The 11,962-nt window shown below is 44.7% G+C and overlaps 1 protein-coding gene across 1 annotated transcript; it reads left to right on the top strand.

The window, feature by feature from the left end:
- The first annotated feature begins 501 nt into the window (after window positions 1–501).
- On the top strand, window positions 502–11,205 carry ANKRD66 (ankyrin repeat domain 66). The gene is made up of 4 exons (XM_010584311.1): window positions 502–526; window positions 2,618–2,761; window positions 4,111–4,339; window positions 10,965–11,205. The coding sequence occupies exons 2-4, from the start codon at window positions 2,623–2,625 to the stop codon at window positions 11,203–11,205; spliced, it is 609 nt and encodes a 202-aa protein (XP_010582613.1). The 5' UTR covers window positions 502–526; window positions 2,618–2,622.
- The last annotated feature ends 757 nt before the right edge of the window (window positions 11,206–11,962 follow it).

Genomic DNA, 11,962 nt, shown 5'->3' with positions numbered 1-11,962 from the left:
CGGCCGGAGGAGGTCGGGCTGGGAGGCAGAGCGAGTGCCGGGCTCTCCCCGAAGGGGAGGGACCAAACTTTGCCTTAGTTTGCGGATGAGACAGTCTTCCCCGGGCCTGGGGAAAAAAAAAAAAGTTTTGGGGCATGGAGCCACCCCCCCCCCCCCAAAAAAACCCACCCAAACCCCCAAACCACAAACAAACAAAAAACAAGCAAACAAAAAACATTCCTAAAAAAATCCACCCCCCCAACCAAACAAAAAACCACAAACAAACAAAAAACCACAAACAAACAAAAAAACAAACAAAAAAAACCACCCCCAAAAATCCACCCCCCCCAAAAAAAAACCCCAAACAAAAAACCACAAACAAAAAACCGAAAAAAACCCCCACCACCCAAAAAAAATCCGCCCCCATCCCCGGTCAGGTTGAAACATCCCCCAGAGGAGCCGCGACCCTTTATGGCTGGGCGAGGGGTCCAGGGGGGGTTCAGCGGGGGAGCGCTCCGCTTTGGCTCCAGGTCCCTCCATAAAAAATGCAAATCTTTTCCTCCTTCCTTATGAGAAAGGGATAACAACACCCTAAGGAAGCGGATCCCACTTTTGGGTGAAACTTGTGGAGCGGTTTAAGGTGGATCAAGCCCAGGTCCCTACTGATGGGGGGAGATCTGCATCCACCCCCCCGCTTCGCACAGCCCCGACCCCTTGCTAACGCTGAATTTAGGCAATTAACCCTAAACCCAGCGCCCATAATAAAAGATTAGTTTCCTGAGAGATCAGCAGGTTGATCCGGATGATGAAACAGCCATATGAGCTCCAAGGCTAGCAAAGAGAGGCAGCAGGGGAGGGGGGGAAGGTCAAATCTGGCTTGGCTGAAATTGCTTATGAAGCTGCCCCCGTGGACTGTCTCCCCAGAGAGCTGGTGGGCTCCTGGGGTGGGATCGCCAGCTTCTCTTCCTCTCCCTTTGCGTGTACGTGTGTGGGGATGATCTAGAAGCTAGCAGAGCACAAAGGTGCTTGGAATTTAAGTTATGTTTTTAAACTTTGAATTTTTCTTGGAAAAAATAAGAAAGTTGTATGAAAAGGTCCAAAAAAAAATTTTTTTTTTCTGTACTTTTGTCCAGCACTCATTTCAGTGATGGGCTGGATGCATTAAAGTGTAACATTTCAGGATAGATGTAATGCTGATGAAAGGTTTTGGAGGACAACTCTGAAGACCTCTGTTTAATCTAAAGGAACAAATTCTTCAAGGTTAGTGAGAGGCAACAAGGAGGAGGAGGCTGTACACGAATGGTTAAAGTAACAGAGACGTGCCAAAGCCAATGATACTTTTGTGGCCCACTGAGGAGCTCCAAAATTTATTGTATTTTTTAATATATTCAGATATTGCCAGATACACAGGAGTCAAACTCAGCAGCAGGCATGTATGGGTCTTTCTCGTGGATCTGGTCTACGCAGTCCAACCACCTAAGTCAGGGGACCTACTGAAGCAGGCTGTGATTCCCTCTGACCTTTGATTCTCGTCTTTTTCTTACAAGAAAGCAGGGTAGAGATGGTGATGTGTCCTTCCAGCCTGGATTTGGGATGTGGTTGGGATGTTTATGGGAGTTGAGAGCAGGGAAATGGCCCCATCCACCTCTGGGTCCCAGGACGTAGCCCTTAGGATTGCAAACCTTCCCTCACATCAGCCTCTGCAAGCTCCAGTGTTGGTCCTCTCCACCATGCTGAACATGGAACTCACACTCTTTTCAATCTGTGAAAATTACTCCATGAAGTAAATGCAATGCAAAAGCTGGACCAAATTCTAAAATGCTTCTAGTTTATGAGGGGGACTAAATTAATTAGCTCAAGACCAGCTGTCGATACAGGAATATAGATGTTTTTTCCCCATTGATTTGGCCAGACTGGAGAAAATATTGCAGTGTTTCCATCCTCAAGATGATGTGGTAGCGTAGTGATCCTTGCAAGCTGCTTAAATTCCCTGCCAGAAAAGCAGCTAGGGAATATCCCCTAGCAGAGGTATAATTATTGAAATCCACAGCCTTGCGGGGACCAAAAATCTGCTTGCATTTCTTGATGGGGGTCTGTTGTATGAGAGTGGAAAGTGTGAAGCACGGCTATGGAGATTAGATTCTTAAGCAACGTGCCATAGCTCAATTATTTGCACCAAAGGACATCAGAAGATACTTGCACAGACATTTCTTTCGTTGCAATAAAACACTACCAGTAATGGATCTGCAGCATTGGCAAGGGAGGAGCCAGTTTCCATGGTGAGTACCAACAGACCCATGGCAAATGTTTGGCCTGAGCTGGCTGTTTGTTAGCAACATCCTTGAGAAATGCAACATGGTTTTATCTACGAGTCCTTTATACAAAGGGCTGCGCTTTGCTCCAGATTTCCATGACTGCAAACCAAACATCACCATCAGTCTGTGATCATGGTTTTGAAGATAAATGATAATATTTTTTTTTCCTCTCATTCCTTTTTCCTTATTTTTGGATAAATGCTGGTTTCTCACAGCGCACGTCTCATTTTTAATGCAGATGCTGCTTGAGGTGTTAAAATTGCTCTTGAGAGGAGCTGATAAATCAGTGAACACCCACTAAATGACCATCGCTCTTTTACCAGGCACCATGACAGAGCTCCATGAAGCCGTGGCTTTGGGGGACTATGACCTGGTGGATGAGATTTTGAGGACAGGGCGCTGCGACCCAAATCACAAGGATGTCGACTGGCATGACAGGACCCCGCTGCACTGGGCTGCTGCAAAAGGTAAGGGCATCCTCTGCTCTGTTACCGCTGCAAACCAGCATCATAAAAGGTGATGCTGATTGTAATTACATCTTGTTATGATGGCACTTAATGCTGGCAATAGTCACAGCTTGTATCTGATAATTTTGTGATGATGAGAAAAATACCAATTTAAATAGGAACTTTGCCTCCAAAATAATTTATGGGGTTACCATCAAAGTGATTTTTTAGCTTTTTTTTTCCGTCACGTGAAAATTTACAATTTACATGATATGTACGTATAGCATGTCTACTTGTCCCCAACATTACTTTTCTAAGAGGTGACTTCATACAGGGCAGAGGAGTTACTTCTCATGCACACCTGCATGAATGAGCAGAAAGTCAAACCCACTGCGTTTATACCAGGTATTTATCAAACCAAACAGAACAAAATAATTACAGTGTGGTTTACATTGCCCTCCCTTTGCCCCACCTGGTCAAATGAACAACACAGGACCAGAGTTGTTTGCAGCTCCCACTTTGTCCTTCACCATCAGAAGTGTCTGTTAAAGTCAAATATCCTTTTGCAGCCCAGAAGAGAGGTGAATGCAACAATATATAATGTGTAATTGTACACAGTGTAGAATGGGAAACTGGACCTGCACTCCTCCGTGCTAGGGCGTTTGTTACATGTTGAGATCTCACATCATGGCATCTGTCTTTGCTCAGAAATCAAATGTGTGATTGCTTTACTTTTGCCCTGATGGATTATTACTCATTTGGGCAACAGCAAAGGGAACCGAGCTATTTAGGAAAATGATGATGAGAGACTGGCGTGGCCTAGGTGCCATTGGGAATGATCTAGCTCAGTCAAGGCAGTGTGAAGTGGGATAGAAATAACTTTTTTTGCTTCTTTAAGCAATTCCACAAGTTGGAAAAATATGAAGGAAAATGAAAACAATTTCTCTATCTCCTATCAAACAAATCTTTGTTTTAGTAAAGCTGTTCACAGGTTTTCCATTTTTTTTTAATGTTTAAGTTTTATTTTGCATTGAACTAAAACCCCAAATGAAACAACGAAATAGTCAATAGCCAATTGGTCAATGAGTAACTGAGATGTGCTGTTCAGAAATGAGTAGAAAGCTTTCTGATTTTATTGTTGTTTTTGTTGTAAAATGCTTCTGGAAGCAGTCTAGTTTGGAAAAAAAAAATCAGCGTTTTCTAATGAGCATCTTTTATTTGATAAATCAAATGGCCAGGTCATGGGCAAAATCCATCGTTACATGACTGAGGGAATTATGGTCAACTGTGTGTGACTGTCTTCTGCATCCTGAAGGTACAAAGTCTAATGCGGGTGCATCTTCTCTCCCTGTTTTGCTGCCCAACGCAAGGGCAATCGGAGCTGGTCAAGCTCCTCGTGGATCACGGCGCCCGGCACTGCCTGCGGAGCGACGTGGGCTGGACTGCGGCTCACTTCGCTGCCGAGTCGGGGAGACTGGGTGTGCTTCGCACCCTTCATTCCCTGCACGCTGCCATGGACGCGGCCGACCTCTTTGGCGACACTCCTAAGAGGCTTGCGGAAATCTACGGTCACCGAGACTGCTCCAGGTTCTTAGAAATGTGAGTAGCGATGGCCGGTCCCACTGCGGCAGCTGATGGGGCTCCAGCGGTGAAAATTAAATTGACTGCTATATAGAGACCAGAAAGAGTACGAGTGTGTTACTTACCTTTCCACCCAAAGCCTATCAAAGTCAACCAGTACGAGTAGTGCTTGATAAGCAAATACAGGTCTTTGTCACAAGGAAGCCATTGGGAAGACATTCATTTCTTCCACTCCCTTCTATAGTTTGCCTTGGTATGTTTTCAAAATTGTTCCCACCTCATGACATCATTGTTTTTATAAGGATGTTACAGAGCCATTATTAAGCAAAGGAAATGAAAGCAAGAACAAGTATTAACCCCTTAGGGCGGTGAATACTGAATACACAGGTTGAATTGTTTAAGAACAGCCCTTTAGGAGGTAATGTTACTGTATGTATATCATTTGGCTTTTCTTGTAGTAGAGAACAGAGCCATCCTTTTTTTTTACATAATTATTTAAAGTTTTATCATTTGATCTGTTAATAGGATGGCCACATATTACTTGTATTGTCTTAACTCTTATGGTTATCACCGAGGCACCACATGCAACTAGTAATATGCTTTTAAAGGGTTTCCAGTTACCATTCCTGTTTTTTCAGCCACTGATTTGGCTTATAGATATTTTCATCCTTGTGAAACTGTTTCCCTGACTCAGGCTGCCGTCCTCCAGAGGTCCGAGCTGTGTCCCATACCTGCATCTCTCTGAAGTGGTGGGACAGACCACCAGAGGCTAACCAGCTTGTTCAGTGCCAGTTGTGTTCCCATGTTACCTGGTATTTAAATACACTGCTTGTGAAACCTGCACGTGCCAGACCCTGAGATACTGAGAACACCCAAAGACTTTTCCTCCCCTGGGTTTTTCTCTGATTTTACAGTCCTGCCGTAGTCCTTAACTGGCATCGTTTTTACCACTGCCACATTCTCAAGACTGCTTTGGCACCATATAAATCGTGTATTTTTTTATAGACACATACCCAACTCAAAGTCTCCAATTTGCCTTCATTGAGGAGTTCAGCACAAGAGCTGCCAAGTTCAAAATCAAGCATGGTAGCTGTGCAAATGTCTGAGATGGCCAGTGCCTACCAAATACCACCTTTCATTAATCCACGTAAACTTTTCTGTAGGTTCTGATGTCCTTTTGCTGTACCATGACCACCTTCAATCTTACACAGCATCAGTGTCCTTCCGTAGGAAGAGACACTCAAAGTGTATAAAATCCCCCTGTACAGAGCCCCAAAAACTTTCTAAGGGAGCCACATGTTCCTGTCTCTAAGCTCTGTCTATTATGGAAGCTGCTGAGACCTTTGCATTTTACCTGCCCACCCCACATCCAGGACACCTTGTAGCTAAAGCCTCGCTGTTTATGGAGCTGACACACTGCAAACCCTCACTATTCACCGCCTTCCTTCCACACAGAAGAATCAGCTTTTATTACCCTTAGACCTTCAGTTTAAAGAAATTTAAACAACTAGCAGCTGATAGCTAAGCTTTGCTATTTAGGTTTTTTACTACCTAGACCCTAGCTGGGATAAGCTCAGGTTTGCTAGATCTTTAAGAATGGGGCACTTTCTTCTAGAGGAGAGTTTTCTCTTTATACTGTTCTCAGTTCTTGTCTTGCTTAGTTTCTATATCAGAATAGGTAAATATTGTCTGTCCCAGAGAGTAAAAGGTCTGCAGGCTTGTTCCCCTCGATTAATCATTTATAGCAATTGCTTACCTATTCAACGCTGTCATTTTTGCACTAATCTTACCATTAAATCCTGCTTATCGAGTCCTGCCAAGTCTAGCATTTGCCGTGGCGGTGGGGGGACAGCAAGAGTGGGGGAATCACCTGGATGATGCCGACGGCGTCCGCCTGCACTGGTGGAGGTGGCTGGGAGAATGATGGACAGCATGATTGACAGGATGATTGACATCCTGGTCCGAGCCACCTAGGCAACAGCCTAGGGCGACTCATGTAGCTGACGGAGGGTTTTCTGAGGTGAATGACTAATTTAAGGTGGAAAACTTGTCTTTCAGAGCCACGTGCTGGCCTGACTCGCCCCACGGCTGCATGGCTCAGCTAGGAGTGTGGTTGGGAGAACTTAGTAATTGGGAAGATGCTTTGAATGCCCATGCCTAGGACATTTTATAAGACATGCAAAGCCTCTATTATCACCTCACAGTCATAAGGCAGCCTGTGGGCAGCCAAGAGTTTATCACTGGGGCTCAGGAACCCTTTTTTTAAGCCCAACCGCTATAATTTACAACCACAGTGGATGCCGTCACCCTCACGCAACAGTTTCACCTCCTCGCATCAGCAAACTTGGAGTTAACTAGGAGGAATTACTGGCATTTGTAGTATAATCACGATTACCTTCTGCTCCTTCAGGCGTGCAGAAACGTCCCAGAAGTGGTGTCCATGGTCAGGCAGTGCCCCATGGCTCCGGTGGGAGCTGGGCAGTACCGATGGGTGCTGCAGACAGAAAATGAAGTGTGTGTCTGCACGGCAAAGCTGTGCGGCGCAGAGCGGGTCTGCCCTCTGCTCACGGTGTCTGTGGTATTGGTATGTAAGTATGAGGGGTCTTCTGTTACAGAGCATCACCGTCAGTTTTGGATATTGGCCTGTCATGCAAAAAGAGAGAAAAGCCAATTTTTAAAATAACAGTGGGTGCCAAATGCAGGGCTGACTTGCATATCTAGACAGGGCTATGAGCATCCAAATCCTTCCTACATCCCAATTCAGCCCTCTCTAGTACTACCACGGTCCTTGCACACTGTGGTCTGATCCCAGGTGCTGCTGGCTGCACGAACATACCCCTGCCTACCTGGGCTGAGCAACTGCTCTGTGCTGGGGATCGTTTGCATCAACATGGAAATATTACCTGTACAACACGTAAATATTTTTAACATGTAAATATTAGGAATATTCTGCTACAGAGTATCCATGCCACTCACCGAGGTTTGCATGGACATGCAAAGAATAGGAAACAGCCTTCAAAACACAGCTGCTTCTGAGTAACAAACACATAATTTGCATTGGATTTTTTTTTTTGCACGAGAAGGGCTTTATCCTGGATGCTGTGTGAGCTGCCGAGGATGGTGCTGAGCCAGCACAGAGACCCTCAGCCCATGCCTGCTGCCAGCCTCTCTGCAAAGTGCTGAGTGTTCAAACTGCACCAAAGGCTCCTGCTATCTAAGCCCAGGGCATATATATATATATATATATACACACGTATGTATGTATGTATTTATATATATTAAAAAGTGTACAGAAAGAGGTTTCTTGCCGTTGGGAGCAGATACTTAATAGAATAGAATAGACTATTTCAGTTGGAAGGGACCTGCAACGATCATCTAGTCCAACTGCCTGAACACTTCAGGGCTGATCAAAAATTAAATCATGTTATTAAGGGCACTTTCCAAATGCCTCTTAAACACTGATAGGCATGGGGCATCAACCATCTCTCTCAAACATATGTTTGTGTGTGTATGTATATATATATATATATATATATATATATATATATAGTAAGCCCATGCTATGCAGCACATCTGTGTGGAGCCGCTGGCTTTGCTCTGTGCTCTCAGCTGGGACAGCATTGCACTGATGTGACAGAGCTGCTGTACTACAGAAAAAAGGATTTTTCCTGATATTTGGTGGTATTTTTGACAGAGCTGCATCAATACTGAGTACCTACAAACTCAGACCTCTGCGGTAGGAGGAAAGGGTTTGTTTTCTCTTGGACAAGATTTACACTTGAAGTGCCTGTGTCAGGATCGTGGCAGTGGTGGGACCCAGCGGGGTCTCTGTGAGGACAGGTTGGGGCTACACCATGGTGGATACACCACAGGACACAGCTCAGCTCATCAGCTACGCTGTTGGTGCCTCTGGGAAACATATTTAAGAAAGGGAAAAAAAGTGCCTGGCAGTGAGGAATGAGGAAAAAAGTATGAGAAACAGTCCTGCCACACCAGGGTAAGTGAAGATTCCCCCACAGCCCGTGGGGAAGACCATGGTGATGCAGGTTGTCCCTCTACAGCCCGTGGAACACCGTAGTGGAGGAGATGGCTACCCTGCAGCCTGCGAGGACCCCATGCTGGATGTGCCCTTGTCCTGGGTTCAGCTGGGATAGAGTTAATTTTTTTACAGGAACCTGGGAGGTGGGGGGCATAGCCGGGGCAGCTGACCTGAACTGGCCAAGGAGCTATTCCATACCATGTGACATCATGCTCAGTATATAAATGGGGAGCGGGCCGGGGGGTGGGCGCTTCTTTTCGGTGGGGGAAGTGGCAGAGCGTCGGGTCCCGGGGGGGGGGCAGTTGCACTGTGCATCACTCTTTTTTGTATACTTTTTCATTAGTACCGTTGTTGTTGTTGCAATTTCTTTGTGTTGTTCCAGTAAACTGCCTTTATCTCAACCCTCGAGGTTCCAGGTTTGGTTTTTTTTTTTTCTCTCCTCCGTCTTCCCCCCATCCCCCCGGAGGGGGGCGGGAGGAGTGAGCGAGCGGCCGCGTGGTCCTTTGTTACCGGCTGGGCTGAAACCACGACAGCCCTGAAGGACTGAAGCCTGTGGAGAGCCCACGCTGGAGCAGTCTGATCCTGAAGGACTGCAGCCCATGGGAAGGACCCACTCTGGAGCAGGGGAAAAGCGTGAGGAGGAAGGAGTAGTGGAGACAAAGTGTTATGGAATGACCACAACCCCCATTCCCCATCTCCCTGAGCTGCTTGGCGGAGGAGGTAGAGGAGTTGGGAATGAAGGAGTAGAGTTGAGCCTGGGAAGAAGTGGGGTGGAGGCAAGTGGCTTAGTTTTGTCTTTGTTTCTCACCATCCTACTCTATTTTCAATTGGCAATAAATTAAATTGATTTTCCCCAGGTCTGTTTTGCCTGTGACAGTACTTGTTAAGTGATCTCCCTATGATCTCCTCCTGTGATTTACCTTGACCCACAAGCTTTTCCATCTTTCTCCCCTCGTCCTGCCGAGGAGGGGCACTGAGTGGCTGGGTGGGCGTCTGACAGCCAGCCAAGGTTCACCCACTGCAGTGGATCCTGTTTTTTCAATACTTTCCCCTGCTTAGTGCTGGTATGAGAACGAAAAGAAAGTCTTCCTTTTTTGACTTTTGCTATTTTTTGAAAGAGAACCAGTTTATCTTTCAGTGACTAGACTTGGTGGTTAGACTAGATGATCTTCAACGGTCCCTTCCAACCCAAACCATTCCATGATTCTGTGTCGTATGACTTGGGAGTGAAGGACTCATCCTTTTAAAAATCTTCAGTGCCTACAAAATGCAGAAAGTAGCTATCTATTTTCTAGTTTGAGGTCACTTTTTTTCCAAAATAATTGACTGTGTCTGTGCCAGGCATATGTAAAGATTGTAAAGAGAAAGTTAACAACACTTAATAGGAAAAATATTTAAGAGCCATGATTAACAAAACCATAACTGAGATGATAAAAAAATATAAATTCTACTGCTCAAAGGAATATATTCATTTTGGTCTTGATGAAAGTGTTTTTTAATTTGCTTTGGTTGTTTGCAATGGGAAGTGGAATGAAAACCATTGATATTTCAAGGCTATCAGAAAAGTTACAGTGAATTACATTTATTTTCAGCTTACCAGCTTGTACAGTGTCCTTCAGTGAAGATCTGGGTCTGTGTTTGTTTAATAGAAAATATATGAATATCACAAAAAAAATGAGGACTTTGGTAAATCACAGATGCCAAGAGCAAAGTCACTGCTGACTTGGAAATCCCAGGGTCTGGATGGATGATGGTTCAGTGCCTGACATCCAACAGGTTTCACACACTTGAAATCATAGAGACAACTTGAAAAACACAGCTAAATCCCCAGCAACCAAAGGAGAGTTGTGAATGATTTGCATATGGAGATATTGGGCTGGAGAAAATGGTATCTTCTATGTAATGTTTTCCCATGCAAAATTTGAACCTCCGCAGCACAGCCTTATTTCTATGACATTGCTTGATTCAAGTTGTTATTTAAAAAAACAAAAATGGGGATGAATTGTCAAGTTTAGTTCTGGATTTGAATGCAAAGTTTAGGAAAACTTCAGGGCTGAATTGGATTAAGATTAGACAATCTCTGAGGCTAAAAGGTCATCTATAAAGAATAATGTGCAAATCCTCCAGAATTCCAGTTGTCTTCAGATCTGATATTTTGGCATTTAGAATTTCTAGTACTTATGAATAAGCAGTGCAAAAAATAAAAGAAAATGGAAATGTTGCGGTTGCAGTGAGTTAATATACCATGTACAATTGCATTAAATGTGCTTAAGTCTTTTTAATACCACACAAATTCACAGCGTCAGTCTTTGAGAGCTTTTTATGGTTAAAATGATGATTCCAGTGGTACAAGTCCGATCTCGCTGTAGATCTTTATTGAAGGTTTCCCACTTCAGCCCAACTCTCAGTGAGTACCTGGTGGCTTGGGGTGATGCATGCTGTTAGATTCGGGATTAACCTCAGTGTTTTCTCATGTATTGCTGGTGACAGTGTTTTGGCCATACAAATACACGATCCCCTGATCCTGTAGATGGGCTGCTCATGATCGGTGATGTGACTGTGCTGTGCTCCTACGTGAAGATGCACTCTTGCTTTCTTCCCCAGAGCAGAGGTGGAGAGCAGAAACTATCGCAGGACAGCTGCAATGAAAGGAATCCCCTTAGACCAGAGAGATGAAGACTGGGAACTCAAGAAAGAAGAGCTTGAGAGAAACCCACCGTGTTCTTGGGAGAACTACGCATCCTCCGCTCCAAAGAAAAATCGAAAAAAAAGGGGGAAGCAGGAGTGTGCCCTACCTATTTCGTGCCGCCAACAACTTGCAATGCAGAGCAAAGACACTGGCTGACCTCAGATGCATCTGCAGGGTGAAATACGGATGAACAGGAGAAGCAGATGGCCACAAGAATGCATCTTTGTGATGTACTGTAAATACTGTCATTAATAGGATAGATGTGCTTCTGTCCGTCTGTGCGTCTATGTGTATCAGATCTCAAATATCAGAAAACTGCTGAGGATGTTTAAATATACTAATACTCTAAGTCACTGAAATGTATAGATTTACAGAAATGACAGCAATTACCCATATTGTCTGAGAGGGAATTGGTTTTGCTTCTAATTGATTCACGAAAGCATCTGGGACTGTGGTTCTGCTCACTTTGGTGATGTCTGTGGCTTTTGCTTGTTTGGTTCTGGTCCTGAGTCAACCAGGAGGCTCTGCAGGGGCTTGTAGCCTCTGGTGTTGCCTTTTTTTTCTTTGAGAGTGGGGTGTAGTTGCTTCTTCTGGCTGAATGGGAGACATTGATTTTGACCTTTTACAGGACGCATGGGTCTAACAGCCTGTATCTACCATTGCTGGCCCAGCAGAAGGGAAAACATGCTTCCTTGCTACTGCCTTCAGACACCCATGGCTGCCAAGACAATCAGAGTACTACCTTATTTTTAGCAGTGCCCCCAGCCATTTTTATGTCTATGCTCATAGGAATGCTGTGGAACCACTCCTGAGCTATCCCTCTGCTCATCAGCACTTTCCATGGCAAAAGCATTTTTAACCGTTTTACTTCTCAATCATAAAAAATGTGAATTTGACCCAAAGCAGTTTTTCG

The sequence above is a fragment of the Haliaeetus leucocephalus genome, unplaced genomic scaffold (genome assembly GCF_000737465.1).
Source record: "Haliaeetus leucocephalus isolate CR32 unplaced genomic scaffold, Haliaeetus_leucocephalus-4.0 Scaffold964, whole genome shotgun sequence".
NCBI lineage: Eukaryota > Metazoa > Chordata > Aves > Accipitriformes > Accipitridae > Haliaeetus > Haliaeetus leucocephalus.
The sequence above is the reverse complement of the archived record's forward strand: the minus strand, read 5'-3'. Positions and strand labels throughout refer to the sequence as shown.

Bases quoted from the DNA above. Each gene is read 5' to 3' on its own strand.
- ANKRD66 (XM_010584311.1), top strand. From the start codon at position 2,623: ATGACAGAGCTCCATGAAGCCGTGGCTTTGGGGGACTATGACCTGGTG. The intron at 2,762-4,110 runs GTAAGGGCATCC...GCCCAACGCAAG, and splicing joins GCACTGGGCTGCTGCAAAAG to GGCAATCGGAGCTGGTCAAG. The intron at 4,340-10,964 runs GTGAGTAGCGAT...TTTCTTCCCCAG, and splicing joins TGCTCCAGGTTCTTAGAAAT to AGCAGAGGTGGAGAGCAGAA.